The sequence below is a fragment of the Embiotoca jacksoni genome, unplaced genomic scaffold (assembly GCF_022577435.1).
Source record: "Embiotoca jacksoni isolate LCO1_2020_lvr unplaced genomic scaffold, fEmbJac1.0.p SCAF_4, whole genome shotgun sequence".
Lineage (NCBI taxonomy): Eukaryota > Metazoa > Chordata > Actinopteri > Embiotocidae > Embiotoca > Embiotoca jacksoni.
Genome location: NW_027185392.1, coordinates 9,198,792 through 9,217,687, shown reverse-complemented (window position 1 = coordinate 9,217,687; position 18,896 = coordinate 9,198,792). Strand labels below are relative to the sequence as shown.

The 18,896-nt window shown below is 40.1% G+C and overlaps 1 protein-coding gene across 1 annotated transcript; it reads left to right on the top strand.

The window, feature by feature from the left end:
- Positions 1 to 1,193: 1,193 nt before the first annotated feature.
- Positions 1,194 to 16,666, top strand: keap1b (kelch-like ECH-associated protein 1b). Its single transcript, XM_069166797.1, has 7 exons — positions 1,194 to 1,282; positions 4,336 to 5,678; positions 6,676 to 6,921; positions 8,673 to 9,349; positions 10,608 to 10,813; positions 12,511 to 12,687; positions 13,865 to 16,666. The coding sequence occupies exons 2-7, from the start codon at positions 5,373 to 5,375 to the stop codon at positions 14,122 to 14,124; spliced, it is 1,872 nt and encodes a 623-aa protein (XP_069022898.1). The 5' UTR covers positions 1,194 to 1,282; positions 4,336 to 5,372; the 3' UTR covers positions 14,125 to 16,666.
- The last annotated feature ends 2,230 nt before the right edge of the window (positions 16,667 to 18,896 follow it).

The window sequence follows — 18,896 nt, the reverse complement described above, 5'->3', positions numbered from 1 at the left end:
AAGTAAACCAAAAAAACGTATGACAAAGCAGTTTGCAGCTTTATAATCAGGTGTATGAAAAGCATTCATATATCCCTGTACTTGTCTAGATGTGCTGATTTGGTGCCCAGAGGCTAACCTCAGCCTCTGATTGAAACTTTACGCAGACTAAGAGCATAGTAATCGCACAGCTGGGAAAACATAAGTGAAAGCTGAATTAAGACTTGTCATATCGCATCTATCGCTATTCATTTGGCCGGAGGGAGTAGATGTCTAATCTTAGCATTCATTATTTTGATTAATCAGATGTAAATTCTGGCCAACAAAATGTGAGTATTTTATGTGTAATACATACTGACAGCTCATTTCCGATTAATTAAAACTCATTCGGTCATGTATTATGGAAGAGTTCAGCTAGCTGAGCCTTTACGCCTTCAGTCTCACAGTTGGCTTTCAATGCCACCTTGTGGTTGTTAGTTAGAGCATGTACTGACCTGTAACTACGTATTTTGCAGGGAGGTAAAAAAAAAAAAAATAATAATAATAATTTCAGGTGTGTCAGTACAAGCTGCTGTTTAATATAGGAGCCATTCACAAACACTTTTAGCGGAGGCTTGGGAAGCCAGTTGAGCAGCACTAAGAAACAAGGAAGCAGTTTGGGTTGTCAGGTAATTTGAGGGTAATTCTAGCCATGTTTTTGTTTTACATTATATAATTTCATAATACAAAATTTGCAGTTGTAATAATTTCCCATTTGAGGTTTCAACATTTATTCACATTGCTTGAAAGTGGTGTTCCTGGGTTGTTGTTTTGTTTTTTTAGATTTAACTTTACTTTCCATGACGTGATATTCTTCTCAAGTTGTTACAAAACTATAGCAGACACATTTCACTAGTGTATAGTTTATATTAGCTATAAAAAAAAAAAAAAATAAAAAAAAAAAAAAAAAACGAAAAAAAACAGATTTAATCGGCACCTCAGTTTTTTGGGCAACCTGCCAACAACTGGCCCTGCGTTTCCTTCACTCTGAGAACTCCTTCTCAATAAGAGCGGCCTCCCTCGGGGCGCGTTCCTCCACCGTTACACGTCAACGGAGGCGGCTCCAGCGCTTTGGAGGCGGACTCTTATTGTGAAGGCGAGAGTGAGCCCGATACAATGCTTAGTCACGGTGAGTTACAGCTTTCCCCCCTCCCCCCCCCTCCCTCCCTCCCCCACCTCCCCCCTCCCTCCCTCCCTCCCCCCCTCCTTCCTCTGTGGCGCACAGCTCGAGAGAGACGGCGATGGAGGAATTGAGCTAGACTACGTGAGTTTATTTTATTACAAATTTCTGCGATCAGTCATGATTATTCCGAAATATGTGTGTAGATTTAGGTGGCCGATAGTAGGAGCGGGTCTAGATAGCGCTCTGTTAGCATGTTTGTGCTGGGATCGGCTCACAGCCGTTACTCCACTGTCTATTATTAGGAACCTATTTTGCTGTCAGCTCTATTTCCGAAACGTTTAACTTGTTATTTGTGCTGTTTTTTTTTTGTTTTTTTTTTAATATCATGGGACCCCCCCCCCCCTCAGTCCGGTCCCGTCGCAAACCAAAACACAGGGTTCTGCTTCGTGTGTTTTTGCCTTCGCACGCCACCTCTGTGGATTATTTGGATCAAAAAACAAGCTCAGAAACGATCGCGGCGCTTTGTGTGGAAGCTCTTCGTGTCAGGTAGATGGCGCGGAAATCTAATTGCATCTGGGTTTATGTAAGGACTGGCTTCACTTCTGGGTCATGTTTTGGTACATCCAGTTCCACAGTTTGCTCGGTCAAGAGTTCACGATGAGTCACCGAGGAAAAAGCTCGGTGCCAAAATGCTCATGAAACACGCTGAACATTGATGAGTGTTTGATTCGCTCTTGGCTCGTCCTCGTTTTTTTCCCCCCCGATGTTTCACCAAAACCTGCGTCTCTTTCAGAGTAAGCGACCTGCCAACTTCTCATACCTCAACCGAAACAACCCGGGAGGTCCCTGAATTTTATGGGTCACCAAATACGGTGTAACACCAGCTTTGTAGCCTCATAACCGCTGATGCCGCTGCAAGTATAACTCAGACTAAACTTGTTTGAGTCACTCCAGTTGTTGTGCAGTTCCTGCTGAATGGCATCCAACAATTTCAGGCCTGAAGGGTGGTTCCCAAACTGAGGTGCAGGGTCCATCAGGGGTCCTTAGTTCAGTCTCATAATTGTCACACTATGTATGGGTCAGTGGTTAGACTGCAGACACTGATGTCCACACTTTATTCATCATTAATCTACATTTGTGTCAAGTTTAAAACTGCAACTAAAGATTTGTGCAATTACCAATTAAACCTGCAAATTATTGAGTAGATTAAGCAACTATTATATACTATTGGTCTATTATGAGGTTACAAGGTTGAGAGAAAATGTATCACACTTATTTATTGGTCAAGTAGTTATACCAAATATTTTCTGCTTCAAAAGATCTTCATTTAGAGTACTGCTTTTGCCTCCTGTCAACATCACTGTTTTATATCCACATAATAAGCTCTGATTTGCCAAAGATATTCATTTAAATATGTCACTTTGGGAAGGACATTTATCTCTCAACAGTGGAAAAAAAAAAATTGCAAATAAATTTATAATTGTTAGTTGCAGTTATTTACTTTATGGAATGTAAAAATTCAGGACTTTCCATAATCCAGGAGTGAATGATGCATTCGGGGAACTTTGTTTTGGCTAAAAACTGTCCAAATCCACAAGTCAATTCACTGTGGTACACGGTGTTAAAAAAAAAAAAGATTCAGTTGTTTACATTTAGTTAGAAAAATGATTTAAACAATGAAACCGTACCAAAATTCATAAATCTTCTGTCAATTGATAATTCCACCATGTTTCAGCTCTCATGGATTACAAATATTTTCTCCTTTGGGTAGTTCAGACAAAATTATATTAGCCTGTGCCTTAACAAGCAGGCTAGTTTTGTCAGCTTTTGTCCGATGCAAAACTTTCCCTGTTTATGTATTGATCAAATGCCAGCGATAAGCAGCAGGTACAGACTTCGACTCAGGGAGCCTGTTTGTCGATGATCAGGTTTTGTCTGTCTTGGAGAGTGAATGAGTTGAGCAATCGTGTTCTCCTGTGAAACTATTTTACCCAGAAACCTGGTGGGGGAAAAGCAGTAAATCGAAAGTGCTGTGTTTCATATTACAGCCTGCTTAACTGCCTGACTGGCTCGTAATGAGCTCTATGACGCCCACTGACAAATTTTGTTGATCAGACAAGAAACATATTTTGTCACCTGTTTCCTGATTGGGAAAGGCCATAAAATGTGGCTTCTTATCACCACTTCAGGTAATGATTAGTGCGTGCGCACAACTTATCCGTGCTTTGTTATATAACCGAACACTCACAGCGACATTGTTGCTGAGTAACTCTTAACTGTTCTTTGTGCTGTGTGTTGCTGTTATTGTTACTGTTCATATTCTGGAAAGAAGAAGTTGTAATGACACGGGAAAGTGAGGCTTTAATTTTGCAGCATCCCCTCTCGATCAGCCTAATGGTGTGCAGCAGTGTCAGTGTTCTTCTCCATTGACCCGAGTCCACATATTCCCTGTTGAAGTATTCATTTCCAAACCGGTCTGCTGCAGAGCTGCAGTGGATTTCCCCACACACAGTAAAAAGAGTTCAATTTTCTTTAAATTGTTGCATGCTTAAATAATCGGTGAGAGTGGTCTTGGGCTGTGTTGGCTGGAGCACAAACCGTTCCCTCTGGTCCAGCCCCCGGCTGGATTGGTCACAGGACACAGTCGCGCCAGCCAGCTAAATTCAAGCCTAATTTAAGTCACAGCATTGTCCTTCAAAACGGACATGACTTCCTCTCTGTTCCTTACTCCCTCACTTATGCCCATATTTGTACTTTTTTTTGCCAACATTTTTAAGCTCTTCAGTTGTACCGCAACAAGTTTGTTAAGCTTCTTTTTACACGATTGGAGCGTGAGATTGAATCTTCTTATGAGACAAAAACAGAGGATTTATTTTTTTCTTCTTTTGCTTGTTTTTAATGCGTTCCGTTGACTAAAGGAGTATCCTCATCATTTCAAGGAGGAAGCCATGACCCCAGTGAACTGCATGAGGAAAAATACACCATGGGTGTGAACGTGCACAAGGGCAGATAGGACATGCTGTGTTTTTGCACTGATAAACCTTTATTGTGTAAGATTATGGACAGACTGCTGCTGAGCTGCTTCTTGTACAGGATGTGTTTGTCTGCATTGATTTGTGTACACATTGTAAAATGGTGATAGAATTTATGAATATATACATACAAATGCATGTTCTCTCTCTCTTTCTTTCCAGTTGTCAGCTGAACTGACTGCTTCTGAGTACACACAGCGGTGCAAACAAATTCCTGAAGCTGCACAACCTCAAGGAAGACATCTCCGCAGAAAGCCATCAGACAACTCCCACCTCCTCCATTCCTTGGCGGCTCCAACTTACACATGATACTTTTGGCACTTGACCCTCGTTTTGCACTTTCAGAGTCAACAAGCCTTCAACTGCCTCATTAACAGCATGTGACTCTGCATTTCCAGCAGATGTATAGCCCTTCAAATTGTTTTATTCATTACCTCTTTTCATAATGAAGCAATAAATTAGACTCCCCCCCCCCCTCCTTTTAGATTAATCAATATGCATAACTGACGTGCTCTATTGGTGAGTCTCGCAAGTGTTTACTTTTTACTTTGGGGGTATCTGATAAATTGCTTCATTGATTTTCACAATCTAAATAAATTTAGCCTAAAAAAACTATTAAAAAAAAAAAAATTTTAAAAAAAAAGCGAGACATCCTATAATGTAGTGGACTGTTTTCATTATCAGGAATGATTGACAAGTTTTCATTGGCATCGCCGAAGAGTGGAAAGAAGCACAGCTGCGTTGCCAACACAAACAGTTGAGGTGAAAGAGCTCCCTTTCATGAAACATTCTTTTGTCTCTTATTATCTAATGCTGGTCTGCAAAAGTAACACTCGGACAAAGCCAGAGGAATCCTTAACTAAAACATCTTCAATATGTTGGAACGGCAACACGTATGGGTGTTCCCAGCCATGAGTGGCAACTCGCATACAAGTCTCTAGTAATGCCGTAATAAGCAGTCTGACAGGACTCAAGTGCTGAATAGAGCAAGGACATCCTCATGTCTTCATAAATCAGACGACACACTGTAACTTTGACAAAATTCAGGCATACTCAGGAGAGCCTGGAGCTTTTTGTGTAGGCAAGTTCCTTAGTTTCAACTTTTGTTTTACCCATGCCTGCATGTGGTGCAAGGATGCCCCATAACGCTGTCCACTGTTCTTGAGGAAGAGACTGAGGAGGAGGAGATAGTGTAGGAAATGACAGAGTGCCTGACAGAATGCAAAGCGCTGGTGACTCCATCCACGCGCAACGGACACTGCGTCTTCAGCTACACGCTGGAGAGCCACACATCGGCCGCTTTCGCCATCATGAACGAGCTGCGTCTGGAGCGTCAGCTGTGCGACGTCACACTGCGTGTGCGCTACAAGGACCTGGAGGCGGTGGACTTCGTGGCTCACAAGGTGGTGCTGGCCTCCTCATCCCCGGTTTTCCGGGCCATGTTCACCAACGGCCTGAAGGAGTGCGGCGTGGAGTTGGTGCCCATCGAAGGGATTCATCCCAGGGTTAGTCAGATGTCTTCTTTTCTGACAAGATATTTCCTTTATATAATTTGACATACAATTCCATTCGCACATCTACTATGCCATGCTTACATGATTGTGTAACAGCCACAACTGGAAAAGATTCACTATACTTCTAACATAAACCAGCACCATCCTTACAATAAAGACGGTTGGTTTACGGGAAATGTAATTTTGAAACCATTTGAATTATTGCTTTGGTTTGATATGACATAGAAGTTTCTGAATGCAGTCTCAGATGATGACACAGATGTATTAAAGAAATTGGACTGGTATATTAGTAGTTTAGAATTATATTCTGCACTGTGAAAGAGTAAAGTAAGAACATTTTCAAAAGTAATAGCATAACTATTTTAGATTTATCACTTAACTTTATACAAAGTGCAGTAAATGGAAAAAAGAAAAACAAATTAATATTGAGTGTGCAGCATTTTTAGTACGGAGGCTCTATTTGGGCAGCTCATATCAGTAAATCGTAGCGTCTAATGATAGTCTGTATGTGAGGGGTTTAGGGGACATCGGGAATGTAGCTACAGAAAATAACCCAGGTTCCACTCTCCCCCTCTAAACTGCATGAGTCTCTGCATGCAACTCTTCTTGGAGAACTTGGACAGTTTTTTAAGGTACTTGGCAGGTAGATCGATCCAAGCATCTTGGAGAACTTCAGACAGTTCCTCTGTAGATTCAGGCTGTCCCTCAGTGCCTTGTCCTTTCATGTTAATCCCAGACTGACTTCATGATGTTGTGGGGGCCATAACATTGGCAGCAGGGCTTCTTGTTCTTCTTGTGGCTAAAGACAGCTCTTTATGCCTGAGGCTGTGTGTTTGGGGTTGTTTTGCCAGGCTGAATAAATTTGTAGGACTGATCAGCTGTTTCGTCCATCTTGCAGCTTAGATGCCTGATAAATGAAAATGCCCTACTTTTGCACAGTTGCCTTCACCCCTCCCTCGTCCTTTGTCCCTCTCACCATCACATTCAGGTTATGGACAGACTGATCGAGTTTGCCTACACAGCCAGCATCTCTGTGGGTGAGAAGTGTGTAATCCACGTGATGAATGGTGCAGTCATGTACCAGATAGACAGCGTGGTCAAGGCCTGCTGCGATTTCCTCGTCCAGCAGCTTGACCCCAGCAACGCCATTGGCATCGCCAGCTTCGCCGAGCAGATAAGCTGCACAGAGCTCCACCAGAAGGCCAGAGAATACATCTACATGAACTTCAGCCAGGTAACGCGTAAACAGCATTTCTAAGGAACGCTGCTCTGTCTGTTTTTTTTGGTATTTTTTTGCCTTCACTTAATATCTGACGTCGTAGAAACAGACAGGAAATGTCAGGAGAGTGAGAGGAGATATTTGACATGCAGCAAAGTGCCTTCACATTATGTATTCAATCAGACTATACTCACTAGTTGGTGAGCTGCCTGTTGGTATGAACAGAATTGCCATCAGTAGGGCTTTGCCAAGTACATATGACAGTAAGAGCTACTCCTTCCACAAATGTAGTTGGTCCTTAGTGGCAAATAAGTGAACAATACATTTTAATGGTATTAATTAGATGCTATTCACTGCTGTGGTATGGTGACGTTTGAGTGCTATCAGTCCCAGTTATTTTTAAATCAAAGATTTGGCCAGTCAGCAAGAAAACATTAGTTTCTCTTAATGTGAAGACAATTAAGTTTTAGCAGCTGAAGTAATTCTCATGAAATTTAAAAATTATATGGATTAATAATAATACTTTATAATTGTATTTGCAGTTTATTACTAAAGTAAAAACTGAGCTTCACTGTAAAGTACGTTGTTTTTTTTTAACCACGGTATTTGCGAGTGAAGTGTTTGGTGTTGTAAGTAAAGGCTGTTCCACTGTTGTTTCCGCTGGCTGACTTTTCTGCTTCACACCTGTGGCTCGGTGCGATGAGAATACAAGCTACGAGCTGTGATGACAAATGTGTGGGTTTACTTGTGGTCACGGCCATCCTGACTGCAATAGACGACGGTACAATGCAGCACACAATGCAGTACGTCCACAAAAGGGAAAAAAAAAAAAGGACAGTTAATACTGATCCCTGATAAGCTGATGAGATGGACAAGCGAAGGCAGGTCAGGAGTAAAAGATGTGTCACATGGCTGTCAGTAGTTTGGTGTCATGTCTTTTTATATCTGTTTTTATCAAGAAATAAGATAAACCCAGAGAAGAAGAGCACTGTAAAATGTTTAAAGGATAATGACATACAGATGGTATAATGTCTGATACATGTGTGCCTCTCTAAAGGTTTGGTTTAAAATATATTATGACTGTCAGGGCAGGAAGCAAGGTTTCCTTGGTGTTTAGCTTCTGTATTAGTCTAAATAAAACATCTTGTTACTGCATAGTCTCCCAAATCATCTTAACATTTGGCCAATCTGTCACAGATTTACTGTTGGATTTATTTAAACGGTATTCAGTTACTGTTTACTGGACATTGTGCTATATTTGATCAAAAGAAGCACTACACAAATGGCATTGAAATAATTAGTTAATTAATCTATTAGTTGGTATGAATCTGTATCTATTTTGGAACAGAAAATGGTCACATTGTGTTTCTTCCAGCTTCTCAGTTAGGAGGATTTGCTGCCGCTCTTCAGCGTATGAGATAATAAACTGAATATCTGTAGATTTTGGACTTTAACTCAGACAAAAAAAGCTTTGTGAAAACTTTGGCTTTTGGGAAATTGTGTTAATGTTTTGCTAGTTTGGGATATTTTACAAGTTAAATGGTGACTCAATTGGGAAACTTAACATCTGATTGACTTCTAAAGTAATCTTTAGATGCAGCCCTACCCTGAACTGTCTCTGCAACATTGTTGTTTGGAGTCCAGTCTAACACCAGATAGACTGGTCCATGTCTAGATTTAGGTCCTTCTATGTATTTAATTAATCAGAACACAGCACTTCTTCATGATGATACAAAGTTATTACAAATGCCTACTCCTGCTTCCAGGTAGCAACCCAGGAGGAGTTCTTCAATCTGTCCCACTGCCAGCTGGTCACCCTCATCAGCCGTGATGAGCTCAATGTGCGCTGTGAGTCCGAAGTCTTCCAGGCGTGTGTGGCCTGGGTCCGCTACGACCGGGAGAACCGCAGACCGTACGTCCAAGCCTTACTCCAGGCTGTCCGCTGCCATTCCCTCACCCCCAACTTCCTGCAGGCCCAGCTCCAGTCACTGGACTGGGACCCACAGTGTAAAGACTACCTAGCCCAGATCTTCCAGGACCTCACCCTCCACAAACCCACCAAAGTCATTTCTTGCAGAACTCCCAAGGTGCCGCAGCTCATCTACACAGCAGGCGGTTATTTCCGTCAGTCACTTAGCTACCTGGAGGCCTACAATCCCTGTACAGGTTCCTGGCTGAGGCTTGCTGACCTGCAGGTACCCCGCAGTGGCCTGGCCGCCTGTGTAATCAGTGGGCTTTTCTACGCTGTTGGTGGAAGAAACAACGCACCTGATGGCAACATGGACTCGAATGCTTTGGACTGCTACAACCCCATGAACAACTGCTGGCTGCCGTGTGCACCGATGAGCGTGCCCAGGAACCGCATCGGAGTCGGTGTCATCGATGGCATGATATATGCAGTTGGCGGATCACATGGGTGCATTCATCATAACAGTGTGGAAAGGTAATTCCTGAGAATTGGATAGAGGAAGCAAACATTATTTTAGGTTTTTTACTATTTTCAACATTTCCTCTGACAAGACCTAAGTCTACGCTATATTCATCCTGCCAATAATTATTGTCTGAATGACCTCTGTCTGGTTGATTGTACATAATAACAGCAGGTATGTCTGTTTTAATGTGCTGCAGGTGTACTTTAATTTGAAGCCTACGGACGTAGGATGATTTGTCAATCATGTTTATATTTCTGTGGTTCGCCTTAATCTATTGATTGAATAATAAAGTAAAGATACAATATGTGACTAAAGCCTAGCAGAAGACAGATAGTACAGACTTCTGCTTTGGTCTGTTTAATGAATTTAGTCAATGCGTGACTCCAGAAAAGGAATAAGATAACTTCCTGGAAATTAACTGTTTATTTTTAGTTTGTACAAAGCAGCTATGAGGATCATTAATTGATAGGGAAATATTTTAGTGTCATAAAACCTAGTGATAGCTAAAAATAAAATGAGGAAGTTTCCATTGTTTTGTTTAGTTTTTTCACATCCCCTGTCTGAAGGAAACGCTTTTATTATTTGTTGCATCACCAATTTAAAAAGAGTTTGTCTATTATTTCTGGCGCTGCTTAAAAACAAATCTTGAGATAATTCCAACCTGAGAAACCCAGTTTACGCCTGTACAAATTATTTTATTGTTTGCTCAGCTCATGTAACTGTTGGTCTGGACAGTGAGCAAGCTGCAACATAAATTTTAATGCACAATAAAAGGCTGGAGGGTTTGAAGCACCCAGCCCATTGACATGTCCCACAACAAGTGTCTAATTTATCTGCCGTGCTGCTTAGGTCTGACTTTAACCAAGACATAGACCTGTGGCACAATTACTAACCAGTCAGGTTGTCTATAATACAGTGAATCATGTAAGCCATCTTAACTCAGGGCTGAAAATTTACCCTAACGCTGGCTTTGTCTTTCAAACAGAAAATATTAACCAGGCAAACCAAAATCTCAGCAAAAGAGGAACCTGTCAAACCTGTCTCGAGTTCTCACGAAATGGCATTTAGAAAAAACACTTTCTGTAACTACAGATACTGTGATTTGAAAACAATGAACCCTTGCTGCACAGTTAATTTAACCTGCTGGTTCATTTAACCTGCGTTCAGATAATTTTGGAACTTACTGGTTGGCAAGAAAAAACAAAACTAAAACCTTGATATATATAAAAGGTAAAAATATACTCATCTATCTGTGTTGGTTCTCTGCAGGTATGATCCGGAAAGAGACCAGTGGCAGCTGGTAGCCCCAATGTTAACCCGGCGTATCGGTGTCGGTGTGGCGGTCATCAACCGGCTGCTTTATGCTGTGGGGGGGTTCGACGGGGCCAACCGGCTCAGCTCCTGTGAGTGCTACAACCCTGAGAGGGACGAGTGGAAGACCATGGCCCCCATGAACACTGTGCGCTCCGGAGCTGGTAAGGGAGAAACGGAAAGCTGCTTTCTAATGATAAACTTGTCTTTGTGTAGAAGAGTAAGCTTGGAAAGTTACACAATTGATTGAGTTTTCATCTGTTTTTAAAAATGTAAACAAGGTCTTTCTTCTGCTTCAGCAAGCCTTTCAAACTGTATTAGTAAGATCAAAGGGTATTTAAACCACACAAGACATGCCACTACCCGTCTAAGCCTTGTACCTGTAATGCCACTGAAATAATTCCTGCCATAAACCTTTGGTTCCATGTTAAACCACAAAGCAAAGATAAAACTGAAAACCTTAAAACCAGCTAAAGAGAGAAAAACTTTTGATTTTACTATGCACATCCAAAGACTGCGAATAAAGACAGACGACATGACAGCTACCCAAATAAGTCCAAATAGTTTGAAATGCGAAGCTGGTGTCGTCATTTGCAAACAGAGTCTGTGCAGTAGTGACCACGTTTGAGACGTAGCTAGCTCAAAGGACAAACTTTACTCATCATTTATCTTTTAACGAGAAACTGATAGCTGTAGAGCTCCAGATACTCTAAGAAGAACGAAAACTAAAGCGAACCTAAATGGTCCAAAAGAAAAATCAAATCTCAAACAAAACTAAAAATGAATCTGAATCTGAATGATCAGCTGGAGTCTCCCTCTTTTAAGCTGAAGATGATGGGCAAGAATCAGGGTGTTGAATTTCACCTTATCCATACCCTGTCTCAGGGGGACAAGAGGGAGTGTCATGAGGAGGGGCGTCATGAGGAGGGGGCGTCATGAGGGCCCACGTTTAGCACGATTTGATTCAAACTATATATAAAAGAAGTCCCTTATTTCCTTTCACCAGCGTAAGATGAGATATATCATTACAACACAGATCAGATTTTAAACGATAAGGTCATTCTACCTAATTACTCAGAGAGGTGAAGGAGGGCGGAGAAGAGTGAGCGAGAGGGGTGAGAGACATAGACGAGTAGAGAGAGTTGCCGCATATTCACGTAAAGTCATAGTTTGCGATACAGAACACTTTCTATCAACGTCACACTATTAGCAGAATCATCAGAGTACATTATAGCAGGGTATATAGTTAGGAATCACAAAGTCCATATTTAGTTCTTATAGTTCGTGAGGTACCCAAAACGGGATTAAAAGGGATGTCCTGTGGTTTTCAGCTGGCAGGATGTTGTCTCCATAGTGACCGGTTTTATACACCTAAAAGGGTGTGGATATCGGCACATGTGGCAGAAGGTATGGGTTTTTTATGAGGTAATAAAGAAGGGCCAGAGCAGTTTAACAAAAGTTCACATGTTACATCACGACGTGGGGGTTGAGAATTGGGAAAGGTACATCCAGGGTCAAATTAGATAACTGAGGAGGACATGTGGTTCTGGCACTTTGAGAAGGATACTTCAAAGCGGGTTCGCTACAACTGTATAAATACACTTTTATCAGTATTATTTTTGACTAATTTGGCAGTCATAGCTAGCCTGGCATACTCCGACCCAAATGCATCACAGTCAAAAAAAACTGAAGCTACAAGGAATAGTCTGGCAGAGCCAGGCGAAGTCCTAGCAGGAGACAGGTTCATATTTTATTCTGTATGAGTATCGTGTAGCAATTTTGCCAACTCTGCTACAGGATTGTGCCAATGTCTATATGAAGTAATCGAAAATAGAAATAAACTAACCTTTGATGGTTTTAGGTGTGTGCGCTCTGGGCAACCACATCTTTGTGATGGGCGGATACGATGGCACCAACCAGCTGAACACAGTGGAGCGCTACGATGTGGAAACTGATGCGTGGAGCTTTACTGCCTCCATGAGGCACAGACGCAGTGCTCTGGGAGTCACTGCACTACACGGACGCATCTATGTACTGGGTGAGTGGTCATGTAACTAGATAGCAAACTAAAGTACTGTATAACTTACACTGTGGTTATTGTATTGTTATCCTGTAAAATATATTTAATTCCATTTACAATCAGAGGGTGCAAATCCTTTGGAAATAAATACATTTCTTCATCTTTTTCATCTAAATCAAAAGTAGAGACGCTCACGTCTAGAGAAAGTAGACAGTAGTCTTCCAATATATCTTTTTCCAGAGCAGATGGTTCTTGAAAATAGCTAAATCAAAAATGTTTGACTGTTTTCTATGAGTCAGAGTTGCTCTCGCATTCATTATTCCAGACTCCAGTTTGCTGTTTTCACTGGCCTTGGGGTAATTGTGAATGTGATTTGTGAGTTAGTTTAAAGTATCTGTTATCTGTTCATATATGCCACGAATGATTTGATAAAGTTTAGAAATGCTGGTAATTCCAAAGGGATGACTCACTTTTTCTTGCTAATCTGTGCTGCAGGAACATTGTAGTCTCATAAATGCAGCACTTACATTTTGGACATTAGGATGGTGAACAACTAACTGATGTTAAGTCAACTAACTTTATACATTTGTTCCTAATATTCTGGAAAATATTCTTGTAGAGGCATTTATAGTTTAATTTTGTGGAGATAAAGATGTCGTTCATGAAGAAATACAAGAGTTTTCTTATTTGTTGAAGTCTGTTTTCAGTTTGTACTAAACATGGTCCATGTTCCAAGAATGGTGAACCTACAAGACTCGAGCACATTTTATATTAAAAAAAAGAATGAGGAATTTTCTGTTTTCATAGTTAAACTGTTAGTCAAACATGGCACAATATTAAATATAAATATTATACTGGGTCTATCATATGTTGATCCTTGTACTTTAAGCCAAATTAATGATGAGCTGATTTTAACATTGTGATGAAAACATGAATTCTAGTTCAACTCCAATTACATGTCCCTTTAGGCCAGAGGTTTTTAAACTGTGAGGCACGAGTCATTATGACTGACAATTTCTGAGGATAATTTACCCCTTGTCACTAATAAACATCCATATATGTATCCATTCATGTCCCGGGAGCTGGTACACACAACGTAGCCACTAATAATGCTATTGCTTACATTGGTCTGTGTTTGACAAGTTTTTATGAACAGCGTCGGTGCACAATCCCTGACAAAACATTGTGCTTACAGGAGGTTACGATGGCAACACTTTCCTGGACAGTGTGGAGAGTTACGACCCAGAGAAGGACACCTGGTCGGAGGTGACACACATGACCTCAGGGCGGAGCGGTGTGGGTGTGGCCGTTACCATGGAGCCCTGCCAAAAGGACCTGCCACAGTGTCAGAGGTCTGAGAGGGAGAGTGGTGCAGCTTCACCGGCCTCTCAGTCAGCCAACTCTGATTTCCATCACAGTCAGCGGCACAGCGGGTCCTTCGGCGAAGGCACATGAAGCTCATCGCTAGACCGTGTCACACACACTCACACACACAGACGAGCACCGCAACACTCAACTCTGTCCTCCCAAATCAAAAATAAGGACCCTCACACGTGAACAGAGACAGAGCAGAGCTAAGCTGAAACTCCACGTGCTGCCTCACTGATTCCACAGATTAAAAAACATCAGTAGCATTTGAATTTAAAAGTGCAGTGCTGATACTCAACTATACAAGTAATTTAAGCAGAGTATCGGCACCGAACAATTCCAATCACATCCGACCCCAAACTGTCGAGTTTCCAGCACCTGATCATTTCTTTGTGGTAGATTGTGTCCAGCCAAATCTGTCTGACATCAGTCTGTCTGTGTGGTCAGATCTGGCATTTAAAGCTCTCAGTCAGACCACCATTTACCAGGTTTAAGAAAAGGGCTGCTTCCTAAAAAGGTCAGATTATTGGCTCAAAGAGTCACTACGGACTCTGGTTTTTTTTAAAGAGCTAAAGTTAAATCTGATAAGAGAGGGTAGTACTTCAAATGACCAAGACAAAAAAGTAGCATTTGTCAGTGTAGGCAGAACGGTTTAAAGTGCCATTGCAATGCCTACATCAGTATATTGTGTTGAGGTGTTTCTGTTGGAGGGGTGGAGACTGAGTCACTGTATGGTGTGAGTTTAACCCAGACAGCCATAAAATGAAGCTCATACACAACAATGACATTTTTTTTCTTGCATATTGTTTTTCAAAAACCTCTCTTAACTTCTTTTTTAGTGAGGTTAACTTACATCTTCCACTGGTTCAAAGTGTCACTCACAAAATCAGCATCTAAGAGTAAAACGGAAAAGAACTTCACACTTTAGAACCAAACTCAGCAGTATCTGGAGTCGTTGGAGTGTCCCAGAGAAGTGGTGAAAGAGGGGATTTAGATTCCAAATAAAAACTTCTGGCTTCTGACTAAAATGGGAAAAAGGCAGTCAAGGGAACAGTGACATTCAGTTGCCAGTTTATTAAGTACACCCAGCTAGATCTAACAGACTAATACAACAGTCGTGCAATACATTTTACTTTCATGATGGTTAAAATGTCTTTTCTTTGTTTACACAGTTTATTCACTATACCTCACAGGTGCTCTTGTTATTTAGCTGGTTTTGATTGATATAAATTGGAAGATTAACTATAACATAGTACATTTCAACAGCACCACCATCTGCAGCCTTCAACATGATTGTAAAGTTGATTTACCACTTTCTTTTCTAAAATAGTTCCAAAAGAAATCACACATTATAAACTTAATGAAGATTTATTGCAGGACTGTGGCCTTAGGCTGCATTAGTTTTTAGATAGATTTGTCTGATAATAAACTGGCAACTGGGTGTTTATTCCTTTAATAGCAGGTGGTGTTACATTGTTGGGTATAAAAGATATTCACCTGGACAACAACCCAAAGAAGTTGCATGAGTGTGAACATTTTCCAAGCAGCGCCATAACATGGTGATGTAAGATCTTAAGTTAAGAGTGATACAAGTTGAAATTTCTAAAGAACGAATCTATTCATACAAATGTTTTTTTTTTTCTCATTGATACAAGAGACGTAGTAACTGCATGATAAGAGATGTGTCCTGTCCCTAATAGTCACTGGTGAGTTCATAAAATGTGAAATTTTCGGAAAAGATGTGTGCAACATGTTGAGTGTCGCCTCTTCTCAGGCTCTCAGAGAGTCGTCTGGTGTGATTAGTGTGAGGAGCGCCAGCAGAATAAAGAAACAAGTTTTGACTGTGTTTAGAGGACACGGGATACTGTAGCATTTAAAAACTCGGATTCAAACATCTCACCGAATGTGTTTTCTATAAATAAATTTTTAAAAAAACAACACTAATTACTGACCAGCCTCCCACCTGCAGTTGACTTTTTTGGTTTTCACATCCACGAGACCTCAGAAACAGAAGTGACCATGTTTGTGCATTAGTGTTCAAATGTCAAGAACTTGCTTAAAGAAGTGTATTTGTAACAGCAATTTAAGCTACAAAGGTTTTTAAGTGATGTTTTGTACATTGATATTCTAAGAAGTCTTGTACAGAATTTCATAGCTCACTTTTTTTATTTATTTGTTCAGATCCTTTTTTTTTTTGGTTTTTCTTGTTTCTCTAAACTGACATCAGCTTTGTATTGAATTGGACTCTGGTGTAGTGTTTTTTAATAACTAGCATGCATTGTAACTGAGTAGAAATGCCTGTTAATGCTAATTTTGGATGTTTGTTAAAAAAAGAAAACAAAAGAAAACAAAAGAAAACACTTCACCTCAGAAGGGACTTTTTATTCCTGTCCAGTCAGTAGTTGGAAAGGAAATTTGAATATTTAAGGTCTGCTTTGTACATTATTTTCCAGCAAAAAATACCCTGTACAATAATACATTGTAAAGTAAAATATGTTTATTGTACTGCTGTAGTCATGTACTAATTATTTTGTTCTGATCTGTAGATTTTTTTTTTTTTGTGTTAAGTAATGTAGCTCTGACAATAAATGTATGTTTATGCAGGTTTTCAGAGCAGCAATAACCACCAGAGGGAGTTATTCTCCTTTATTCTAAACAAAACCTCCATTGAACAGTTCAGTGACAAAAGATACCTTGTTGTTAAAGTTACATTTTTCTTTATGTTCTTTTTCAATGTGTTTTTAGACACCGTAAACTTGTGGCAAGTGTGTCATTAATCGACCACCCATGAAAACTGCCCACACATCTAATTTCCTGGCTAACCCTGGCAGGTGGAAGAGGTAGACCATCATTATATCATCCAAGAGGAAAACTTCCCTGATTATGTGGATTTACAAGAATAGGAAGACATAATCTCGCCTAAACACAGAGAGGCCACGACCTGAACAAAGAATATATGTATGTATGTATATATATATATATATATATATATATATATATATATATATATATATATGTGTGTGTATGTATATATATATATATATATATATATATATATTTATATATATATATATTGTTGTTTTAAAAATAAACCATTTGAATTGTAACATCTGTGCCTTATAAGAGAAAAGAGCTTTCACAGATTCATTTACACAACTGTAATTATAGAGTTTAGACATTTATAGGCTCTTAAATATGCTGGGCAGACCCTCTGTTGCTCCTTCTTACACCATAGCCCACAGTAAAACAGCATTAAAATAGTGATTCAACATGAAAATAAATAAAGGTAGGAGTTGAGTCCATTACTTAAAGCAACCGAGATGTCTAACCCAGGACTTACCTGACTGACGCTCTTCTCTGTTTGGTGTTACTTGTAACCAGCTGCTGTGCGTCATTTTGTAAACAATCTGCAGGCTGCTCCTTCACGAACAGAGTGATAATCACTTTTTTAAATTTTTTTATTGTTTCCACACTTCAGAAATGTGCAGTTTGAATCAACACAAAACTTACAGCACATCAAACAAACTTTAAGCGCCACAGCGGTCTAAACACTTTGCTCTTCTGGGGTCAAACACGTGACAACAGTAAGTGATCTTCCTACCTGTATACCTGAACTCTAAATATAAACGCGGCGACACCCAGTGAACAGGCCATGAATAACAATTGAATTAATTGCATCACAGTGTGAAAATACTGATGCGGACAAAATCTTATTTTGAATAACGCATTACTGTTTTCATAAAACAAGTGGCTGGTATTTTATGAGGTCAAATCTTACATTTGGAGCGATAGGTACTTTACATATTGCCTAGTATTCTGTGTACTCCAGTATTCTGTATACTAAATACGTTGCGTTTGCACAGCCAAACATAGACAGCTTAACAAATTAGAAATATAAATGAGTGATTAAAGAAAGAGAGAGTGAGCGAGAGAGAGAGAGAGAGAGAGAGAGAGAGAGGACCAGAGAAGGGAAAAATTAATATTTTACAACTTTTCAAAGTTTTTCAGCAAAGTAACAGAATAACGCCAGAAACATTGCAGCTGTAGGAATAGGATATGAGGTTTCAAGTATTATTATTTTTTACAGAGGCCTTCATAAAAGGCCTTTGTGTATGGTTTTTCGTAAAGTTACTGATCATATAAGTGTGGATCGGACTTGTCTCAGGTGCGTTTATTTTGAAAGTATATTCCGGATGTGTCGTGCCGTTCCTCGGTGGCTTCACACCGGTGCGCACCACTTCAGTGATGAAAAAAACATTCCCACCGGACACCAGTGGATCGTCTTCGGACGCAGGTAAGTTCAGTCCACCTGACTGACGCTTGATTTTACAGTATTGTGTGGTCTGACCCTTCTGAGACGAACTAAAACTACTTTCAAGACTTTAAAGTGAATGGACCGTCGGTTTTTATGAACATAAGACTGTTACGAATTCCAGTAGGCTATACTTTTTATAATGAGATGTTGAAACGCCACTTTTAATCAAAAAGAAACGGCACTGTTAAAAAAGAATAATGAGAATTGGGCTTAAAGTTTGCTAAAGTAGGTTCTCTGTTGATTTCCTACCTGTGTTAAGTTTGTTAACAACACAACAACACTTTTCAACAATTTAAATAAGTAATCAATTCTGATTTTCATACAGTAGTTTTACTGGAGAGTTGAGCGTTCCTGTGTGATTGTTTTTCTTACCTATAAGACTAAGTAAAAATAAAATAAAGTTTCCCACAACTCTCTAAGCAAATAAGAGCGTGTTGCCAGACTAGTTTGTCCACTTTTAATCCAGTACGGTGGCAGACTGCTCAATCATTCATTTAAGCCATAAATACCTAAAGCTTGTAGCCACACTGTATATAATAAAGCT

Bases quoted from the DNA above. Each gene is read 5' to 3' on its own strand.
- keap1b (XM_069166797.1), top strand. From the start codon at position 5,373: ATGACAGAGTGCCTGACAGAATGCAAAGCGCTGGTGACTCCATCCACG. The intron at 6,922-8,672 runs GTAACGCGTAAA...TCCTGCTTCCAG, and splicing joins TCTACATGAACTTCAGCCAG to GTAGCAACCCAGGAGGAGTT. The intron at 12,688-13,864 runs GTGAGTGGTCAT...TTGTGCTTACAG, and splicing joins CGGACGCATCTATGTACTGG to GAGGTTACGATGGCAACACT.